The following is a 22,261-nucleotide window of genomic DNA, read 5'->3' on the forward strand; positions in this document are numbered from 1 at the left end:
CTTGATTTTCTGAGTTATTTGAGGTTCCACATTCCAAGACTCTACTTCGAGTATAGATAACATTTTGTTGAAAATGAATTTATTTTAAAATTTGGGCACCTGGCTGGCTCTGTCAGTAGACCGTGTGACTCTTGATCTTGGGGGTTGTGAGTTCAAGCCCCGTGTTGGGTGTAGAGACTTAAAAATAAAATCTTTAAAAAAAATTTGGTCATAGTTTTGCATTAGACTATTTTCACTCTACTTCCAAACGGTATTATTTTATTCATGCAGGTTGATGATCTTACAGCAAAACTGGAAAGTGCATCTTCAAAATGTCTATACCTGGATGCAAAAAACCAGCTTCTTACCCAGGAGTTATCATCTATGAAGGAAATGCAGAAGAAATATGAAAAACTAGAGAAGAATAAAAAGAAGTTGGAACAACAAGTAGTACACCTCAGAAGTCATTTAGAACTCAGTATGGTAGAATACAGTAAAATAGAACAATATAAATGGGAGCTTGAAGAAAGAACAAGATTGGACATAACAGAAAAATTAAAAGAAGCCAGTCTGTTTTTACAGGTTAATTTATTGATCTGTAGTATGCTTTAATCATTTCACTGCAAGTTACATTTTGGTTATATGCATTGTATAATTTTCCTCTACTTCCTTGATAGCCATTTGGTAAATTTGAAGGAACATTTGTTCCTTCTCTTTTAAAAATTTCACTTTTCATCATTATTCTCACTAAATTGATTTTTCAGAATGATTCACAGTAGAGAATCATTTTATTTTTTAAGACCAGTTGGTATAAAACAAGACTATTGACAGGAAAAGAAAAAATGGTGTTTTAAAAATTTTAGCCATGGGGTGCCTGGGTGGTTCAGTTGGTTGAGCAGCTCAGGCTCATGAAATCAAGCCCAGCATGGAGCCTGCTGGGAAAAAAAAAATGGTACCATACTTGGATTATTTTCTTTAAAGATATTTATTTGGAAAGCACGGGTGAGAGGATGCACAGAGGGAGAGAGAGAATCCCAGGCAGACTCCATGCTGAGTACGACACAGGGCTTTATCTCAGGACCCTGAGATCATGACTGAGCAGAAACCCAGAGTCCGGCGCTCAACCGACTAAGCCAGCCAGGCACCCCCTGTATTTGGATTATTCTTAAGTTGTATTGCTCACTTTTTAAAGTTTCTAAAGGATTCTCTTATTCTCTGAATTATCAGATTGCATGAGTTCTAATATAAGAATGATTGAACTTTATCATTCAGATTTAATTCAGTTGACATTGATGAGAAATATTTTACACTTCAGCTTTTTTTTCACATTTAAAATTGCTCTGTGAATCATTGACTCAAAACTAAAGGAAAGAAATATACTGTATTTACCCAGTTTTAAAACTATGCTTTTAATTTGCTTTAGACACAAGTAGCATCTCAAGAAAGGTTAGGACAGTTAAGAGAAACTAATAATGCTTCAATAAGAAGTCAAATGGAACTCCGAATTAAAGAACTGGAATTTGAACTATCCAGAATGAAAAGTTCTCAAGATGATTTTAATAAAACAGAATTGGAAAAATACAAGCAACTCTACGTAGAAGAATTAAAAGTTCGAATGTCATTAACAAATGAACTGAACAAGTAAGTTAAAACAGAATCTTAGAAAATAGATTTAGCTTGTTAATTTGCCTCTAAAGCATAATTTTTTTGGAGCCAGGTTCATGAGATGAGTAGTAAGTGAAAGCCAACTAGATAGTTTAATTTTGGAAAACAATGTTTGTAAAAGAACTTACCTTCGAAATGTTAGTCCAAAACAGTTTGCATCTCTCCTCCTTTTTTCGGTTTTACATGATTTTATTTTTTTCCCCTTAATATTTTCAGTTAATCTGATCTCCTCGTCTTTAAGCTAATTGTTAGAAACTTTATAATTTAGACAGCATGTTATTATAAAATTGTCAGAATTGCCCTGAATAGCAATGAGTTTCTTAATATTAGTGAGTTTATTTTTGGAAGAGTACATCTTTAACCCAAACTGCACATCCTGGCAGCTTGGTAAATTTACTTTTTTGATTGTGATTTTTGTTATTATTACCAAATAGAGGGTGCTTTGAAACAAACTGTTCTTTATATAGTTTTTCTACCTTACATAAAGGTATACATGTGAAATACAACAAGATTCACCTAGGGGTGAAAGGCAGCATAATTCCCAAAGTGGCTAAAAATAGCACCATGGTGGACATGAGGAGGGGCTGGGTGAAAGACAGAAAGGGCAGATTCCACCTCCAGTACCCTGGTAACTGTGTTATAACCTAATTGCCTCCGGAGCTGTTTTCTGTCTTTCTGATCACAACTCTGCCATCTAGCAGTTGTTGATCTAAATTATTCCTCAGTGCCAAATGCTCAGTTTCTCTGAGGTAATGAGTGAAATGTATAAGAGTGGTAAAAGCCAATGCTTGAAAATGTCTTTGAGGTATGGTTTATTTTTATTTTTATTTTAAAGATTTTATGTATTTATTTGACAGAGAGCAAGCGAGTGAGCTCAAGCAGGGGGAGCAGCAGGAAGAGGTTGAGGGAAAAGCAGGGGCTCGATTCCAGGACTCTGGGGTCATGACCTGAGCGGAAGGCAGATGGTTCACTGACCGAGCACCCAGCCCCCCGGGATGGTTTTATATTTTTGTATCTCTAAACTGGTTTACTAAATATAAGTATATGTAATGGCATGCTGCTTTACTAAATATAAGTATGTGTCGTGGCATCCTCAAGAACCTTGTAAGTACAGCCATTCCAGAAGGCAGCATGTATTACCTGTTAAGCATTGTGCATCACTAATAGCCATTTCTCTCCCTCCTTAATTTGAATTACTTGTTAGTTAGGAATCTCTAGAAATATATGTACTTCTTTAGAACAATTTTAAACCTATCATTATATATTGTAGGTCTGCTCTGTCACATTTTCAGTGTTAAAACACCGTTTAAAGGCACATTCTGTTTACTATTATGGAAACTTTCAAAAAATGCAAGTCATTTAGGAATGATGTGGGGAGAAATGAAATATTAAGAACTGTGTTTTGTAATCTTAACAGGACTAATGAGAAGCTGGCAGAGACCAGTACCAAACTTCTGGTGGAGAAACAGCAAAAACAGTCTTTGATTAATACTATTACTATGAGGCCTGTCCTAGACTTGCCTTCTGTTAGAAATATTAATACTAGTTCACTGCTCAATAGAAATGTTGCTCCAAGAGAAAACCTAGTGATTCTTACCCCACGCTCACGGCCTACAAATAATGGCATTGAGACTTTCTTGACCAAGGTTAGTTATGTTATCTTTTTTTCTTGGGTTTCAGATTTCTGATAGAATTTTTGTTTTTAATTTGGTGAAATTCTAAGACTACTTTCAGGGATCATTTCTATAGTTTGTTAATTTGGTGAAATTCTGAGTTGTTTAACTGACTAACACACACTAAGTAAAAGTCATAATTATTATGTGCTAATAAAGAAATGAAACAAATTTTATGATATTTTTTTAGTTCCTGGAGCTCTTGCTTTCAAGAGATACCTATTATTAACTTTATTTAATAAATATAACTAAACTAACATATTTTATTATTTTTTAAAGATTTATTTATTTAATTTTATTTTTTGAAGATTTTATTTATTTATTTGACAGAGAGAGACATGGCGAGAGAGGGAACACAAACAGGGGCAGTGGGAGAGGGAGAGGCAGGCTTCCCTCCAAGCAGGGAGCCTGATGCAGGGCTCAATCCCAGGACCCTGGTGTCATTACCTGAGCCAAAGGCAGATGCTTAACAACTGAGCCACCCAGGCGCCCCTAAAGGTTTTATCATTTTAAAGATTTTATTTATTTATTTGAGAGCAAGAGAGCATGAGAGGGAGGAGGGTCAGAGGGAGAAGCAGACTCCCTGCCGAACAAGGAGTCCGATGCGGGACTGGATCCTGGGACTCCAGGATCATGACTTGAGCTGAAGGCAGTGGCTTAACCGACTGAGCCACCCAGGTGCCCCAGATTTTATTATTTTAGAGAGAGAGAGTGCATAAGAGGGAGAGAGAGCATGAGACTTTCAAGCAGACTCCCCACTGAGCGTGAACCCTACGTAGGGCCCAATCTCATGACCTATTTTCTTACATGAGAGTACATTCTTAATTGCTTTCTTATAGCATTTTTTTTTTACTTATAACACTTCTGTTTCACATTTTACAAAATGTCTTGTTGAGCAGTTGTAGAGTATTTTCTAAATAGCTAAATCAAGCAAATATTTGATTTTTTTTTTTTCAGAGAGGGAGTACAGGCAGGGAGTGAGGAGCAGAGGGTAAGCAGGCTCCATGCTTAGTGCCGAGCCCCATGTAGAGCTCAGTCTCACAACCCTGAGATCGTGACCTGAGCCAAAATCAAGATCAGACACTTAACTGACTGAGCCACCCAGACGCCCCACAATTTGAATTTTTTAAAAAAAGTTCACGTATATCTACCTTGCCATCACTTGAATGATTGATGACTAATACGGGAATGATAGGGAGTCTTTAAATAGCAGCTAGTTTCCATTGTGTATCATTGTTATTAAAATATCCATTTCAATGAATGCACATAGGGTTATGGTTTTGATGGTATATTCATGGTCTTATTAACGTAGACAAAAGTAGCATAGGCTCAGGGTAAATGAGGCCTCAGTCTTGTTCTTTCATTTGGCATCGTTATTGTCTTGCTCTCTTCCCTTCTAATTTGAGGACTTTCTTTAGTGTTATGCTTGGATGCCTATATATTTTTGGTTTGTGATCACCATGAAGTTCATATGTAACATCCTATGTATATAGCAGTTTATTTTAAGTTGATGGTTACTTAAGTTCAAACACATTTTAAAAACACTATATTTTTACACCCCACGTTGTTTTATTTATTTGATGGCTTAGTTTACATCTTTTTATTTTGTGTATCCCTTAACTAATTACTGTAGATATAATTGATATTACTACTTTTGTCTTAACCTTTGTACTGGCCTTATAAATGTGATTGATCTATTATCTTTACTGTATGTTTGCTTTTACCAATAAAACTTTCTTTCATAATTTTTTTACTTCTAGTTATGGCCTTTCCTTTTTTTTCTTTTTTAAGATTTTATTTATTTATTTGACAGAGACAGCCAGAGAGAGAGCACAAGCAGGGTAAGTGGGAGAGAGAGAAGCAGGTTTCCTCCTGAGCAGGGAGCCCGATGTGGGGCTCGATCCCAGGACCCTGGGATCATGACCTGAGCCAAAGGCGGACACTTAACGACTGAGCCACCCAGGCACCCCTCCTTTTTTTTTTTTAATTTATTTATGAGAGAGAGAGAGCAGAGCAAGCGAGAGAGAACACAAGTGGGAGGGGAAGGCCCGAGGGAAAGGGAGAAGAAGCAGGCTCCCTGATCAGGGCGCCTGATGTGGGGCTCGATCCTAGGAGGTCCCTTAGCCTGTCCTCATTTTTAAAATTCTTTTTTTTACTTTTGGCTTGGAGGATTTCTACTACCCTGTCTTGCAGATCACGAATCTGTTCTGCAGCTTTTAATCTGCTGTCGATTCCCTCTGGTGTATTTTTCATTTCAGTTATTGTATTCTTTAACTCTGATGGGTTCTTCTTTATATTTTCTCTTTGTTGAAGTTCTCAGTGAATCCATCCATTCTTCTCCCAAGTTTGCTGAGCATCTTTATGTCCATTACTTTGAACTCTTTATCAGGTAGATTACTTATCTCGGTTTCATTTAGTTATTTTTCTGAAGTGTTGTATTGTTCTTTCATTTGGAACATACTCCTCTGTCTCCTCATTTTGTCTGACTTTGTATGTTTGTTTCTGAAATTGTTCTTTTCCGCTTTTTCCCTCTTTCAAGTATGTTGCTTTGAACAATGAATGTTAGTTATAAAGTCAAGGAAGGAGAAAACATTTCTAAGTGTTGTCTGGTCATTTTTCTTGTTGGAACTGTGGTGGAGTAGGTGGCAGATGACATTGCTCTTCTCTTTCTGAGTTGAGAACACAGGAGTCAGGCAGATGGAGATAAGCTTAGTAACTTTGTTACTAACACATACAAACAAATAGGAGGATATGGTTTAGGTATGTAGCTACAGCGAGCTTCCCAGTACTTTATCCCAAATTAGGCACTTCCACACACAGTTGTAATGGAAGGAACAAATGTTTGATGCCCATCCCACAAAGATGAGAGCAGACTTGAATTCATGTTACTGTGGCAGGCACATCTTTTCAAAGAAGAGATTTGGAACCACGTAGGCATTGCTTAGTGCCTTCTCCCAAATTCACCCTTTAGGCAAATCTCCCTTCCTGTCGTGAGGAAGGTAGAGAAAAGTCCTCGCATGGAAATGAAGGTTTACCTAGAATTTCTGACTTGATTTAAATTATAATTAAAGTTAATCATGTCTTTTGTACATACCAACTAATGATGAGAGGTTGGACAGAGCATGCTAGATGGTAAAGAGAAATCTGTTTTGTGTTTTAAATTTTGTTATAAATAACCCACAACATAGGTAACTCATTTGTTGATTGATTTTGATAAACCAAGTTTTATTTGAAAGAAATGGATAATTCTTTCAAGGAAGAATTTCCTCAGTTTCAGGTTCTTTGGTTCAACTAAAGATGTTCTCCTTCAAGCTCCTTGTCCTTTGGTTAAAAAATTTTGTGCTTGTAAATCCTGCGTATGTTGACTGTTACTAATAGGAGTTAAGATAACTTTTGTTCCTCTATTTTTGTTCATGACTTTAAAATTTATAATTTAGTTAGAAAGCTATTTTGTGCCTAATGCCTGAACATTATTGAGCCACATGACAAAGTTTTATGTATTCATATTCTCTGAGTTATAGTTAAAAATGCATGCGTTGTTCCTGAATATGAGGAAGTAACTGGGATAAAACTCTAGGCTCAGTAAGACCTACACCACATTCCTGGCTGGCAACTAGATGGTTTTTTGACCTCAGGCAAACTACAATCTCTCTGGGGCCTTTTTGTCTCTTATGTAAAATTAGGGACTTTGACGAAGTTAGTGACTTTTATACCTTTGGAAAAAAATTTTTTTTGCATTAAACTGTATTATATAAAACAGAGGCAGGTAGAGCTGTTCAGCTAAAGCAGAGATGGGACTATACCTGTAGACCTCCTTTTCCCTCAATCCTGCTGTGTCCCCAGTGGAACCTTAGATTTCTGTGGGCATAGTTTGAGAACGAACAGTTATGAGAAAATCCTTCTAGTTAATAATTCTTCAAATTAAAATTTGTTGATACATTGTACATTGTTTTTCTGTGTATAATTTTCTTACCCTCCTGTATCTTTGATAAGTGGAAAAGTATAAATAAAATTGCAAATGTGTTCTATTTATTAATGGACTTAAAGCTATTTCTGCTATCTAAGCACAATTCTCACCTGGAAATAAACAAAGGTCACAGAAGTAAATATTTAGGAAACGAGCTTTGGGGAAAAGATAATAACATTACGTTGGTAGTTCCTTAAGTCACGTCATATGAAAAAGTGGTTTATATTTTACATAGTATTTATTAATGGTATTATAAAATTCCTTCAATAAAAGTTTCTCCCATCAAGTGGTATTGAGTCATTAATTTTACAAACCCTGTCTAGTAATGTTGTCAGATTATTCATTGTCTACATCCTGAATATAATGTTACTGTCAAAAAGTGTTATGGTTCCTCAAAAAATTAAAAATAGAAATACGATACAATTCAGTAATTCCACTCCTGAGATTTACCCAAAGAAATTGAAAACACTAATTCGAAAAGTTGTATGCACCCCTGTGTTTTTTGAAACATTACTTAAAATAACAAGAGTATGGAAGCAACCTCAGGGTACATCAATAGACGAATGGATAAAGAAGATATGTTATATGTATACAATGAAATATTACTCAGCTATAAAAAAGAATGGGATCTTGCCATTTGTGACAACACTGGTAGACCCAGTGTTTTGCTAAGTAAAATAACTCAGAGAAAGGCAAATACCCGTATGATTTCACTTATGCATGGGATCTAAAAAACTAAACTACTAATAGCCTAGTTCGACCTGATTTCTCTTTCTTCTGGAAGCCTTACCCATAACATTAAATAATCCATTAACACATGTTTTGTACATTACATGTATTATGTACTGTATTCTCACAATAAAATAAGCTAGCGAAGAAAATGTTATTGAGAAAAACATAAGAGAAAATACACTACGATGCAGTATCAAAAAAAGTCCATGTGTAAGTAGAGTAGACCTGTACCATTCAAACACATGTTGGTCAAGGATCAACTGTATATTACAAGTATTCCCATCTAGAATGTTCTTACTTAGACCTTTCTTGTAAAAGGTATCCTTTCATTGAATGCCCAAAATGGGGTCTAAAGTAGGGTACTGAGGGGTGCCTTGGTGGTTCAGTCAGTTAAGTGTCTGTCTTCAGCTCAGGTCATGATTCCAGGGTTCTGGGATAAAGCCCCGCTTCAGGCTCTCTGCTCAGTGGGAGTCTGCTGCTCCCTCTCCGTCGGCCCCTCCCCCCACTCGTGCACTCTCTCTATCTCTCATTCTCAAATACATAAAATTACTATAAACATTGGGATATAGTTGCCCCTTCGGATCACTACATTTCTATCTTTGGGGTAAATCCCTAGTTTTGCAGTTGCTGGGTCGTTGGGTAGCTCTATATTCACTTTTTGGAGGAACCTCCATACTGTTTTCCAGAGTGGCTACACCAGCTTGCATTCTCAGCAACAGTGTGGGAGGGTTCCCCATTCTCTGCATCCCTACCCGCATTTGTTTCCCGACTTGTGCATTTTAGCCGTTCCAACAGGTGTGAGGTGATACCTCATTGTGGTTTTGATTTGTATTTATTTCCCTGATGCCGAGTGATATTGGGCATTTTTTCATGTGTCTTGACCATTTGAATGTCTTCTTTGGTGAAATGTCTGTTCACGTCTTCCACCCATTTTCTTTTTTATTTTTTTAAAGATTTTATTTATTTGAGAGAGAGAATGATAGAGAGCACATGAGAGGGCTCCCCCCTCTCATAGGAGGGAGAGCAGACTCAGGGGGAGAAGCTGACTCCCTGCTGAGCAGGGAGCCTGATGCTGGATCCTGGGACTCCAGGATCATGACCGGAGCCGAAGGCAGTCATTTAACCAGCTGAGCCACCCAGGCGCCCCTTCCACCCATTTCTTGACTGGATTATTTGTTCTTTGGGTGTTGAGTTTGATAAGTTCTTTATATATAGATTTTGCATACTAGGCCTTTATATGATAGGTCATTTGCAAATATCTTCTCCCATTCTGTCAGTCGTCTTTTGCTTTTGTCGACTGCTTCCTTTGCTGTGCAAAAGCTTTTTATCTTGATGAAGTCTTTGTTTCCCTTGCCTTTGGAGACGTGTCTAGCAAGAAGTTGCTGCGACCCAGGTCACAGAAGTTGCTGCCTGTGTTCTCTAGGATTTTTATGAGTTCCTGTGTCACATTTGGGTCTTACATCCATTTTGAGTCTATTTTTGTGTATGGTGTAAGAAAATGGTCCAGTTTCATTCTTCTGCATGTGGCTGTCCAGTTTTCCCAACACCATTTGGTGAAGAGACTGTCTTTTTTCCATTGGCTATTCTTTCCCGCTCTGCTGAAGATTAGGTGACCATGGAGTTGAGGGTCCATTTCTGGGTTCGCTGTTCTGTTTCATTGGCCGATGTGTCTGTTTTTGTGCCAGTACCATACTGTCTTGATGATGACAGCTTTGTCATAGAGCTTGAGGACCGGAATTGTGATGCCACCAGCTTTGGTTTTCTTTCTCAACATTCCTTTGGCTCTTCGGGGTCTTTTCTGGTTCTGTTCAAATTTTAGGATTATTTGTTCGAGCTCTGTGAAACAAGTTGATGCTATTTTGATAGAGATTGCCTTGAATGCACAGATTGCTCTGGGTCGCGGTAGCATAGAGATTTTAACAAATTTGTTCTTCCAGTCCATGAACATGGGGTGTTTTCCCATTTCTTTGTGTCTTCCTCAGTTTCTCTCGTGAGTGTTCTATAGTTTTCAGAGTACACATCCTTTGCCTCTTTGGTTAGGTGTATTCCTGGGTATCTTATAGTTTTGGGTGCAATTGTAAATGGGTTCGATTCCTTAATTTCTCTTTCTTCTGTCTCGTTGTTAGTGTATAGAAATGCAACTGATTTCTGTGCATTGATTTTATATCCTGCCACTTTGCTGAATTCCTGTATGAGTTCTAGCAATTTTGGGGTGGAGTATTTTGGGTTTTCCACATAGAGTATTACGTCATCTGCAAAGAGTGAGAGTTTGATTTCGTCTTTGCCGATCCGATGCCTTTTATTTCTTTTCATTGTCTGATTGCTGAGGCTAGGACTTCTAGTGCCATGTTGGACAACAGTGGTGAGAGTGGACATCCCTGCCGTGTTCCTGACCTTAGGGGAGAAGTTCGCAGTTTTTCCCCATTGAGAATGATATTCACCGTGGGCTTTTCATAGATGGCTTTTATGGTATTGAGGTATGTGCCCTCTATCCCTGCACCATGAAGAGTTTTAATCAAGAAAGCATGTTGTACTTTGTCAGATGCTTTTTCTGCATCTATTGAGCGGATCATATGGTTCTTGTCCTTCCTTTTATTAATGTAGCATATCACATTGATTTGCGGATGTTGAACCACCTTTGCAGCCCAGGAATAAGTCCCACTTGGTCGTGGTGAATAATCCTCTTAATGTACTGTTGGCTCCTATTGGCGAGTATCTTGATGAGAACTTTTGCATCTGTGGTCATCAGGGATACTGGCCTGTAATTCTCCTTTTTGGTGGGGTCTTTGTCTGGTTTGGGGATCAAGGTAATGCTGGCCTCGTAGAAAGAGTTTGGAAGGCAGCTATGCTCACCACTATACCACCAATGCCTGCTATAGAAAGAGTTTGGAAGTTTTCCTTCCATTTCTATTTTTTGAAACCGCTTCAGAAGAATAGGCATTAATTCCTCCTTAAGTGTTTGTTAGAACTCCCCAGGGAAGCCATCCGGCCCTGGAGTTTTGTTTGTTGGGAGATTTTTGATTACTGCTTCAATTTTCTTGCTGGTTGTGGGTCTGTTCAGGTTTTTTTGTTTCTTCCTGTTTCAGTTTTGGTAGGATGTACGTCTCTAGGAATGCATCCATTTCTTCCAGATTGCCTGATTTGTTGGCATATAGTCTTTCATAATATGTTCTTAAAATTGTTTGTACTTCCTTGGTGTTGGTTGTGATCTCTCCTCTTTCATTCATGATTTTATTGATTTGGATCCTTTCTCCTTTCTTTTTGCCAAATCTGGCCAGGGGTTTATCGATCCTATTAATTCATTCAAAGATCAAAGAACCAGCTCCTAGTTTCATGGCTGTGTTCTACTGTTCTTTTGGTTTCTATTTCATTGATTTCTGCTCTGATCGTTATTAATTCTCATCTCCTGCTGGGTTTAGGCTTTATTTGCTGTTCTTTCTCCAGCTCCTTTAAGTTAAAGGTTAGGTTGTGTATTTAGGACCTTTCTTTTTTCTTGAGAAAGGCTGTTACTGCTCTATACTTCCCCCCTCCCGCAGGACTGCCTTTGCTGCATCCCAAAGGTTTTGAACAGTTGTGTTTTCATTTTCCTTTGTTTCCATGAATTCTTTTAATTCTTCTTTAGTTTCCTGGTTGATCCATTCATTAACTTTAACGTCCATGTATTTAAGTTCTTTGCAAATTTCCTCTTGTGATTGAGTTCAAGTTTCAAGGCGTTGTGGTGTGAAAATATGCAGGGAATGATCCGATACTTTTGGTACCGGTTGAGACCTGATTTGCGACCCAGTATGTGATCTCTTCTGGAGAAAGTTCCACGTGCGTTTGAGAAGAATGTGTATTCTGTCGCTTTAGGTTGGAATGCTCTGAATATATCTGTGAAGTCCATCTGGTCCAGTGTCGACCTTGGACAGTCGTGGACCTGGGGCGGCGAAGGAACTGAGGAAAAGAGACGACGGTAGAGTGAGGCACAGGGGACCCCGAGCAATGAGCCCAAGGTCACGAGGTTTATTTTCCGTAATCTTACATACCTTGTACAGCGATATAGATCTAGAATGGTTTACAGCTGGGGCTTAGTAAGGCACATTCTTACATGTACATAGGATTAGCCCAGTGTGTATGATAAGAATCTTTAAAGCAGGACAAGGGAACGAAGAGGGGAGTAGTGCACAGCGTGCCATTTACAGGGCAAGGGAACAAAGAGGGGAATGCACAGTGTGCTATTTACAGGGCAAGGGAACAAAGAGGGGAGTGCACAGTGTGCTGTTTACAGGTGGCTTCCTATCTACAAAACATCTGCTGCTGCCTACTTTAGAACAGACCACACACATCCCAAGGGCATTTCACTCTGATCCTTTCAGGTCATTTTTAACCCTGCAATCTCAAGTTTTCTCAGAGATCTCGGAGGCCGAACGAACCTGCACCGGTGGTGGTTGTGGCTTTCTGTTCCCACAGTCCAGTGTGTCGTTCACTGTTGTTATTGTATCATCATCAATGTGTTTCTTTAATTTTGTTATTAATTGGTTTATGTAATCGGCTGCTCCCATGTTAGGGGCACAGATATTTACAATTGTTAGATCTTCTTGTTGGATAGACCCCTTTCATTATGATACTGTCCTTCCTCATCTCTTATTACAGTCTTTGGTTTAAAATCCAATTTGTCTGGTATAAGGATTGCTACCCCAGCTTTCTTTTGATGTCCATTAGCATGATAAGTGGTTTTCCACTCCCTCACTTTGAATCTGGAGGTGTCCTTGGGTCTAAAATGAGTCTCTTGCAGACAGCATATCGATGGGTCTTGCTTTTTTATCCAGTCTGATACCCTGCATCTTTTGATTGGGGCATTTGGCCCATTCACATTCAGGGTAACTATTGAAAGCTATGAATTTAGTGCCTTTGTATTACCTGTAACGTCCCTGTTTCTGTATATTGTCTCTGTTCCTTTCTAGTCTGTGTTACTTTGGGGTTCTCTCTTTTCGTAAAGGATCTCCTTTAATATTTCTTGCAGGGCTGGTTTAGTGATCAGAAATGTTTCAGTTTCTCTTTGTCCTGGAAACTCTTTTATGTCTCCTTCAATTTTGAATGACAGCCTTGCTGGAGAAATAAAGTATTCTTGGCTGCATATTTTTCTCATTTAGCACGCTGAATATATCCTGCCAGTCCTTACTGGCCTGCCAGGTCTCTGTGGTTAGGTCTGCTGCCAGTCTAACGTTTCTACCCTTGTCGGTTAAGGACCTCTTGTGCCGAGCTGCTTTCAGGATTTTCTCTTTGTCTCTGAAATTTGCAGGCTTCACTATTATATGTCGAGGTGTTGACCTGTTTTTATTGATGTTGAAGGGGGTTGGGTTCTCTGTGCCTCCTGGATCTGAATGCCTGTTTCCTTCCCCAGATTAGGGAGGTTCTCCGCTATCATTTCTCAAATATACCTTCTGCCAACCCCCCTTCCTCTTCTTCTGGGATCCCAATTATTCTAATATTGTTTCGCTTTACGGTATCACTTATCTCTTGAATTTTCGCCTCATGATCCAGGAGTTGTTTATCTCTCTTTTTTCTCAGCTTCCTTATTCTCCATTATTTCTTAATTTTTTTAAATTTTTTTTAAAGACTTCATTTATTTTATTGACAGAGTAGACACAGCAAGAGAGGGAACATAAGCAGGGGTCATGGGTCAGGAAGAAGCAGGCTTTCTGCTGAACAGAGAGCCTGATGCGCGGCTCGATCCCAGGACCCTGGGATCATAACCTGAGCCAAAGGCAGATGCTTAACGACTGAGGCACCCAGGTGCCACATTTTATTTTGTCTTCTGTATCACTACTTCTCCTTTCTGCCTCATTTATCCTAGCAGAGCCTCCAAATCTTTTTTATTTTAAATACATAATTTTTATTAAGTATAGCTTAGTAAGTCTGGAAAAGATAAGTAAATAATGTTTTATTTCAACCTTACCCATATGTATGTGATAAATTCTTTAAAATTTCTTTTTATTTTAAGGATTTTATTTATTTATTTGACACAGAGAGATAGTGAGAGAGCACAGAGAGGGAGAAGCAGACTCCCCGCTGAGCAAGGAGCCCAACATGGGTTTGATCCCAAGACCCTGGGATTATGACCTGAGCTGAACACAGCCGCTTAACCAAGTGAGCCACCCAGGCACCCCTAAAATTTCTCTTCAGTTAGCTGACATATGTTATATCATTAGTTTCAGATGTAGTGTTCAGTGAATCATCAGTTGTATATAACAGCCAGGGCTCTACACATCACGTGCCCTCCTTCATGCCCATCACCCACTTACCCCATTCCCCCACCCACCTCCCCTCCAGCAAACCTCAAGTTGGTTTCCTATAGTTAAGAGTCTCTCATGGTTTGTTTCCCTCTCTGGTTTCTTCCCATTTTAGTTTTCTCTCCCTTCCCCTATGATTCTCTGCACTGTTTCTTATATTTCACATGTGTATGAAACCATATGCTAACTGTCTTTCCCCGATTGACTTTTCTCTCAGCATAATACCTTCCATTTCCATCCACGTCAATGTAAATTGTAAGATTTCATCCTTCTGATGGCGTAGTAATATTCCATTGTATTTATATATACCACATCTTCTTTATCCATTCATCTGTTGATGGGCATTTGGGCTGTTTCCACAGTTTGGCTATTGTGGATATTCCTGCTATAAAAATTGGTGTCCAGGTGCCCCTTCTGATCACTACATTTGCATCTTTGGGGTCAATACCTTGTAGTACAATTACTGGGTCATCGGGTAGCTCTACTTTTAACTTCTTGAGGAACCTGCATACTGTTTTCCAGAGGGAGAGCCTCCATTTTTTAGTGCAGCTTATTAATAGCCTTTTGATTTCGATTTGTTAAGATTTTAGTTCTTTTATTTCTCCAGAAAGGCATTCTGTAGTGTCTTCTATGCTTTTTCAAGCCCAGCTAGTATCTTTAGGATTGTTATTCCAAGCTCTAATTCCAGCATCTTACTTTTATCCATACTGATGAGGTCCCTGTCAGTCAGTACTGCCTCTTGTTCTCTTATTTGAGGTGAGTTTTTCCATCTAGTCATTCTGTCCAGAGAAGAATAGATGAATTAGAGAACAAAATACTAAAAGAGCAACAACGACCGCAGAGAAATCTACTCTTAACAAATCAGAGGAGACCTGAAGCCACAAAAATAAGTAAACTAAGAATTAAAGTCAAAAGAGAATATAATCGGACAGCTGATGAGAACAGAGCAATACACTAGATTCTGGGTGTATTTTGGTCTGTTTGTTAGAAGAAACTATATCCCAAAATTGTAAAGAAAGAAAAACTTACATATATGCAAAAATAAAATTAAATACAATGAAAGTATAGAATGTAATTATAAAAATGAACATTAAAAACATTTTTAAAAACCGAGTTGATAAAATAAGAAATTGGTTGTAAAGGAAGAAAAATTACAATTGAGAGATTAAGGAATCATGAGAAAAAGCCATGACTTCTATATAGTATTTTCGTCTAGTGCTGGAGTTTTGCAGTTCTGTGTGATCGGTAAACTTGGTCTTAGCCGGATGTTCTTGCTGATTTTCTGGAGGAGAGGCCTGTTGTGCTGATTCCCAGGGGTCTTTGCTCCGGCAGTACTGCACTGCCCTTGCCAGGGGCCAGCCTAAGTCAGGGCCTCGGGATTGCTCTATGTGGCTTCTGTTCCCTGAAGGCTTTCCGCACCACTTTATAGGATGAGAATGAAAATGTCAGCCTCCCAGCGTCCAGCCCTGGAGCTGAAAGCTGGCACCCTCCGCTCTTCAGTGTGCCCTCACGGAGAAGCTGTCAATCACTCTTATCTCCCTGGTTTCTGTCTGCCTTCTGTGTACACCCAGCCTGTGACTGAACATTTTTATCTCAGCCACACCAACTCCCTTTGGAGTTTCCAAACTTTGCAGTCTCCTGTGGCATGCATTCATGCCGCTCCTCCTGGGAGAGGGAGGGAGGTCTTGCCCTGGTTCTGCCACTTGTATGGCCCCTGCTCTGAGAGCGGTCGCCCAACTGGCTGCGGTTTGTGGTTTATGGCAACACTGAGCTGAACGCCCCCCTCCTCAGCTCTCTGATTGCAGCCGGCTTCACTGCTCAAATGCCTGGGAACTCTCCCATACTCAGGCACCCCCATTCTTTCTGTGACCCTGGGGATCCTGAGATAAGGCTGTTCCACCTAGGGTTCCACCCTGCTTCTCCACCTGAGTGCCTTTCAAGCAGGGATGCCCCTCGCCGGAGCGGACTTCTAAAAGTTCTGATTTGCGCACCACTGCTTTATCACTTTCTGATAGCCGGCTTATGTAGGCTCCCTCGCCCCCACGGTTTATCTCCCATATACCACCTCAGATTCGCTTCTCCACACCTCCTACCTTGCAGAAAGTGGTTGCTTTTCTATTTGTAGAATTGCCACAGTTCTTTTTTTAGATCTCAGGTTGAGTTCACAGGTCTTCAGAATGATTTGAAAGCTATCCAGCTGAATTCCAGGGACCAACAAAACTATGGTCCTCCACTCCTCCGCCATCTTCCTCTTCTTCCAGAAAGTATCTATATTCAATAGACCTATATTAATTGTGCTTTTTATCAGATTCATCTAAATAGCATTACATATGTTTCTTCTTAGTTACCTAAGATTAAAATAAGTAGGGATTTATTTAATTTATGTGATTATCTTTCTATTTAAGCAATCCCTAACTTAGTTTTAGTCTCTAAAAGTGTTATTTAAAGACCGCATTTCATAAGCTATATATAATTCCTACAATAATGTCTCTTTAACTTGAACATTATAAATAATATTTGACTTATTTCAGATGCAGCAGGAGATGGAAAGGAGTATAACTAGAGAACTAGAAGAAGGTATGTTGGCAAATTTATGAATTAAGATGGTCATTGATTTTGGAAATAAACTATGAATAGTAAATGGCATCCCTTTCCCTTGTTTGGATAATAGGTACTACATAAATTTTTTTTATATCTATGTAATAAAAAATGTAAAACATAAACATAATGAAGAACATACTTATTCCTCATTTAATCATCGTGTTTGTTCAGACTTTTTTTTAAAAATCTCCAAACGTCTACGTATCTGTTATTATTTCTGGCTATAATCTTCCTTCACTTCTGCCTCTCCTATGGAACCGTCAACCTGAATAAGTGGGCTTTCTCAAATTCTTGTTTCTGCTAGTGGTATAAGACCAAAAAAACCAGACTTGTCTTAGTAATAGTTAAGCAATTATAGCCCATATAGCTGTCTCTTCAGCGTAGACTACTTGCAATTCCACAAGTGTTCTTCCTCACTCTTTGTATATGTTCTTTGTATATGTGTCTTGCCTCCACCTGGCACACTTTTTCCTTGTACTTCAGGTATCAGTTTACATATCACCTCCACGAAAAAGCAGACAATATTGATAGAAAACTAGGATGTCCCTTTTGTGTGTTCTTATAGTGTCTTGTTTTATACCTGTCATGGTATATTCAACTCTAAAACTGCCTGTTTGATTTTTCCGTTTATAGTATATGGTTGTTCAGGGGTGGGCTCTGTCATCATCATGTAATTTCATCTCGTAATGAGAAACTAGAAGCCCTGATATTTACCCACAATAGCAGTTAACTTGGTGGGCAACCATGAGCAAAATATATTTAAAAGTCATCTTGTATTTTGTAGTTCTATGCAGATATTTTTCATTCTTCTTAACACTCATAAGGCTTCAACTTTGTTTTTTACTAACTTGTAGTTAACTACAAAGTTAAAATTTTAGATAAAGAATGTAATTCTTTTTCTTTTCAGCTGCTGCTGAATTTGAATCAGACTCATTGTGTAAGACCTCCTCTTTAGAATCTACTTGTGAACCACATGTGAAGTACGATCTAGTAGTGAAATCGTCAAAAGAATTTTTACAGACTTTGAAGAAAAAGTACATGTTCTGAAAGATCAATAATAATTCATTTACTGGATGTTTGTATAACATCTTAATTGTGTCCTACTAAACGTATGATGTGTGAAAATCTTTATTAAAGGAAAACAGGTTTGGATCATGTGTGTAATGAAAGTTTATATAATATTTTAAGCTATGTCTCTTGGCACCTAATTAACTTTTAAGCAGGTTTTATACGTGGAAACCAGCACTATTGAGTTTTACATGCTTCAGGCTGCCCAAATACCAGCTTTTTAAACAGCACCCAACGAACCAAATTGTCATTAGTACTTCAGTGGTGTTAATTGATAGCCTTTTTATGTTTTCCAGTTTTTATTACTACATATGGACCTAGAGATTTACACAGAGATCATTTTGATATATTGCTGCTAAGGCTATTGTCAGTGTTTGTATTACAATTTTTATAGTGCCATAAAACCTATGTATAATTTTAATTTTAATTATAAGTACTGATTCGTAGCTCTTTCCTCATGGTGAAATAAGATTTGCCTAAGGCTTTTCACCTTTTCTGTTTATTTTTGATTTACTTTTTGAAAACAGTCTTAAAATTAGAGAAAAGAAAAATTGGAGTAAAAAGAACTTTTTCCCCCCAGAACGATTTGCAGGTAAATTGTTAAATTATGCCTAATTCCCATAGCATTTATATCCTACAAATCAGTACATTCCACATAACTACTGTACAACCCTGACAATCAGATAATTAGCTCTCATACAATTAACCCTTGAATAATATCGGGGTTAGGGGCACTAACCCTTTGCAGTCAGAAATACGTGAATAACTTTTGACTCCCCAACTTTTGACTTTACTAATAATCTGCTGTTGACCAGAAAACTTACTGGTACCAGAACAGTCAATTAACCTGTGTTTTGTATGTTATATGTATTCCATATTATATTCTTAGAATAAAGGAAGCTAGAGAAAAAATGTTATTGAAATCATAAGAGAAAATACATTTACAGTACTATCATGTATTTATTGAAAACATCTGCCTATAAGTGCACCCACTCAATCCATGTCAACTATACATTCTATCATTTTTTTAAAAGATTTTATTTATTTGACAGAGCACAAGTAGGCAGAGCGGCAGGCAGAGGGAGAGGGAGAAGCAGGCTCCCCACTAAGCAGAGAGCCCGACATGGGGCTCGATCCCAGGACCCCGGACTCATGACCTGAGCCGAAGGTGGACGCTTAACCAACTGAGCCACCCAGGCACCCTGTACATGCTGTCATTTAATCATCATATTTTTAAGTTTTGTCACGTGTCTGTAATATCCTATATGCACGGAATGTCCTGTTCAGAGTCATGTATTTAATTCAGATGTTGTGTCTCTTAGTTCTTTCAGTTTAGAATAGTTCCTTAGTCGTTCCTTAATTTTCATGACTTTTAATCTTTTATTAAAGAGTTAATTCCAGTAATGGAAAATGTCTTTCAATGTGGGTTTTTCTTATGTTTCCTGATGATAAAATTCAGATCAGGGACGCCTGGGTGGCTCAGTTGGTTAAGCAACTGCCTTCAGCTCAGGTCATGATCCTGGTGTCTTGGGATCAAGTCCTGCATCGGGCTCCCTGCTCAGTGGGGAGCCTGCTTCTCCCTCTGCCTGCCACTCCCCCTGTTTGTGTTTTCTCTCTCTCTGACAAATTAAAAAAAAAAAACTTAAAAAAAATTCAGATCATACATTTTTAGCAAGAGTATGACTGAAGTGGTCCTCTACTCTTCTCATTGCATCCTATCATGTGACCTACAATTTGGTTTGTCCCATTGTTGGTGATGTGAGCATTGATCCTGGAGGTAATATCTGCCAGGTTTCTCCTCTGGAATGTTAACTTTCCACTTTATAACTCATTAGTATTTTAGGGAAAGTACTTTGAGACATGTAAATATCTCCTTTCTCAGACACCCTGTGCCAGGCCACGTCTTCTGCAGATGATTTACTGCCCCCACAGGCTCTGAAAACCCCATGCTGGACTGTTCTTTCCCTTCAGTCCGTGATACCACATTCTCTGTTGTTGACCTTTCAGGGGTGTTCCAACACTGCAGGGTGGCTCTCCCACTTTTATGCCTTCCCCATTCTAGCCAGGCTCCAACACCACACTCTGGGCCACCACAGCTCCCTGTTTCTATGCTTTTGAACTGAAAGTTTGGGAATAGAAAGAAGAGAGGGGGGAAAAGGCTCCATAGGTCTTTTATAATCAACTTGTCAAGCTTTACAAAGCAAAGATTCTGATTAGAATTGCATTGAATCTATAAATACTTTATAGGGAAAAGACATAATACTGAGTTTTCCTAACAGTATTTCAGTTGATTAACTCTCAATGTTAAAAAATTTCCTATAAAGGTCCTGCCGATGTTTTTTAGATTTATTCCCAGTAATTGAATACTTTTGACCCCATTATAGATATTATTTTCAAAAATCAATTTCATTTCCTGTTTGTTGCTAGCTTATAGAAATAACAGTATTCTGTATATTGAGCTTAGATTCACCTATCTTGCTAAACTGTCTTATTATATTGTTTCTCCCAATTCTGGAGGCTAGGAAGTCCAAAATCAAGGCACTGGCAGATTCAGTGTCCAGTGAGGGCCGGCTTCCTGGTTCATGGATGCTGGTCTTCCTCCTGTTTCCTCATAAGGCACAGGGCCAAGGGAACTCTCTCAGGCATCCTTTATTTATAAGGGCACTAATCCCATTCATGAGGGCTCCACCTTCATGACTTCATCACTTCCCAAAGCCCCCACCTCCAAATACTATTACATGGAACATTAAGATTTAATACATGAATTTGGGAGTGGGGGGAACAAATAGTCTATAGCAAGGTTGTTCCTTGTTCTTGGCCAGGTAGGCTTCCCCAATATGGCTGCTTACCTCATGAGGCCAACAAGGAGAATTTCACTGCAGAGAGGGCTCAGTCCACTTTTAAGGGTTTCACCTGCTTAAATCAGGCTTACATAGAATAATCCCCTTTTGATCAACTCAAAATTAACCATTGTATCTGCAAAATTCCATTACATTTGCCATTTTCTAATAGCTAGACTCAAGTCACAGAGCTTGGCTACACTTAAGGGTAAAGGATTATAAAAGGTGAGAACACCAAAGGGCATTTATTATGGGGTCACCTAGGGTCTTTCTGTTACGATTGTATTAACAAAGTTCCCTTCTACTACTCGTTTTCTAAGTTTTATCATGAATGTTGAAAGATAATAGATGTTTGTTTTGCATATATTGAGATAATTTTTAAAAAATTTGTCAATGTCGTGAATTACATTAAGTGCTCATGTCAAACCAACCTTGCATTTCTTAGGTAAACTGAATTTAGTTGTGATTTCATTCGTCTGTTTCATACATTGCTACTCTTGATATGATGAAATTTTGGTGAGGATTTTGTCCTCTCTGTTCATGGATAATGATAATGCAAGGAGTTTTGAATGCTTTTAACTCAATTTACATGGCTCCAAACTTATGTGTATTGTTGCTTTGTGTTTTAATTCTCTCTTGTATCTTTAAAAAATACTCAACATTTTTATAACTTATATGATACTGTCAGTGTCATTCAAATTGAAGGACATATTTAATTATTTTTTCCCCTCTCCTCTTCCATCTCAGAATTTCGATTTGGGATTATTTTTCTTCTGTTGGTTTATGTATGTTCTTTAAAATTTCCATGAGCGAGAGCTTCCAGGTAATGAATCTCTGTTTAAGATGTCTTTATTGGGCGCCTGGGTGGCTCAGTTGATTAAGTGTCTGCCTTTGGCTCAGGTCATGATCCCAGGGTCCTGGGATTGAGCCCCACTTCAGGCTCACTGCTCAGCGTGGAGTCTGCTTCTCCCTCTCTCTCTGCCCCTCCCCCCACTTGTTCTTCCTCTCTCACTCCTTCTCTCACTCTCTTCCAAATAAATAAAATCTTGAAAAAAAAATAAAAATGCCTTTATTTCCTCTTACTCTTGATATACATTTTCACAGCATAGAGAATCCTAGGTGAGTAGTTACTTTCTTTGATCATACAGAAAATGTCATTCCACTGCCCTTTGTCTCTCATAATTGCTCTTTAGAAATTAGCTGTCTGCCTGTTTCTCCTTTGGACATAATCTGTTCCCCACTCTGCTCCTTTTCCCCACAATTTTTGGTTGCTCTAAAGATTTTACTCTTGCAGGGGAGGGGGAGGAATTCTTTTTCTTTTTGTGTTTACTGCAGGTACGCTATTATGGGTCTAGATTTGATGTCTTGCTATTTATCTTAATAATGTTCCATAATTAGAATTCCATTTACAGCAGCTCCAAAAACCAAAATAAACCTAGGAATTAACGTAACCTAGCAGGTAAA

At 38.5% G+C, this 22,261-nt stretch overlaps 1 protein-coding gene across 13 annotated transcripts in view; it reads left to right on the forward strand.

The window, feature by feature from the left end:
* The window catches only part of LOC114203768 (ankyrin repeat domain-containing protein 26), a 112,055-nt gene extending 90,584 nt beyond the window's left edge, over positions 1-21,471 (forward strand). For 9 of the 13 annotated variants that reach the window (XM_088025474.1, XM_088025473.1, XM_088025472.1 and 6 more), the window contains 5 exons: positions 271-561; positions 1,403-1,620; positions 3,062-3,290; positions 16,820-16,865; positions 17,797-21,471. In XM_088025474.1, coding sequence (XP_087881600.1) covers positions 271-561; positions 1,403-1,620; positions 3,062-3,290; positions 16,820-16,865; positions 17,797-17,936 — 924 coding nt within the window. In that variant the 3' untranslated portion in view covers positions 17,937-21,471. Of the gene's footprint in view, positions 1-270; positions 562-1,402; positions 1,621-2,501; positions 3,291-11,865; positions 12,009-16,819; positions 16,866-17,796 lie in introns of those variants that run through there. The other 4 variants (XR_015768749.1, XM_088025482.1, XM_088025481.1 and 1 more) reach the window with 4 other exon arrangements.
* The last annotated feature ends 790 nt before the right edge of the window (positions 21,472-22,261 follow it).

This window comes from Eumetopias jubatus, unplaced genomic scaffold (assembly GCF_037043125.1).
Source record: "Eumetopias jubatus isolate StellerSeaLion01/CBP00866 unplaced genomic scaffold, mEumJub1_p1.0 scaffold_8, whole genome shotgun sequence".
Classification (NCBI taxonomy): domain Eukaryota; kingdom Metazoa; phylum Chordata; class Mammalia; order Carnivora; family Otariidae; genus Eumetopias; species Eumetopias jubatus.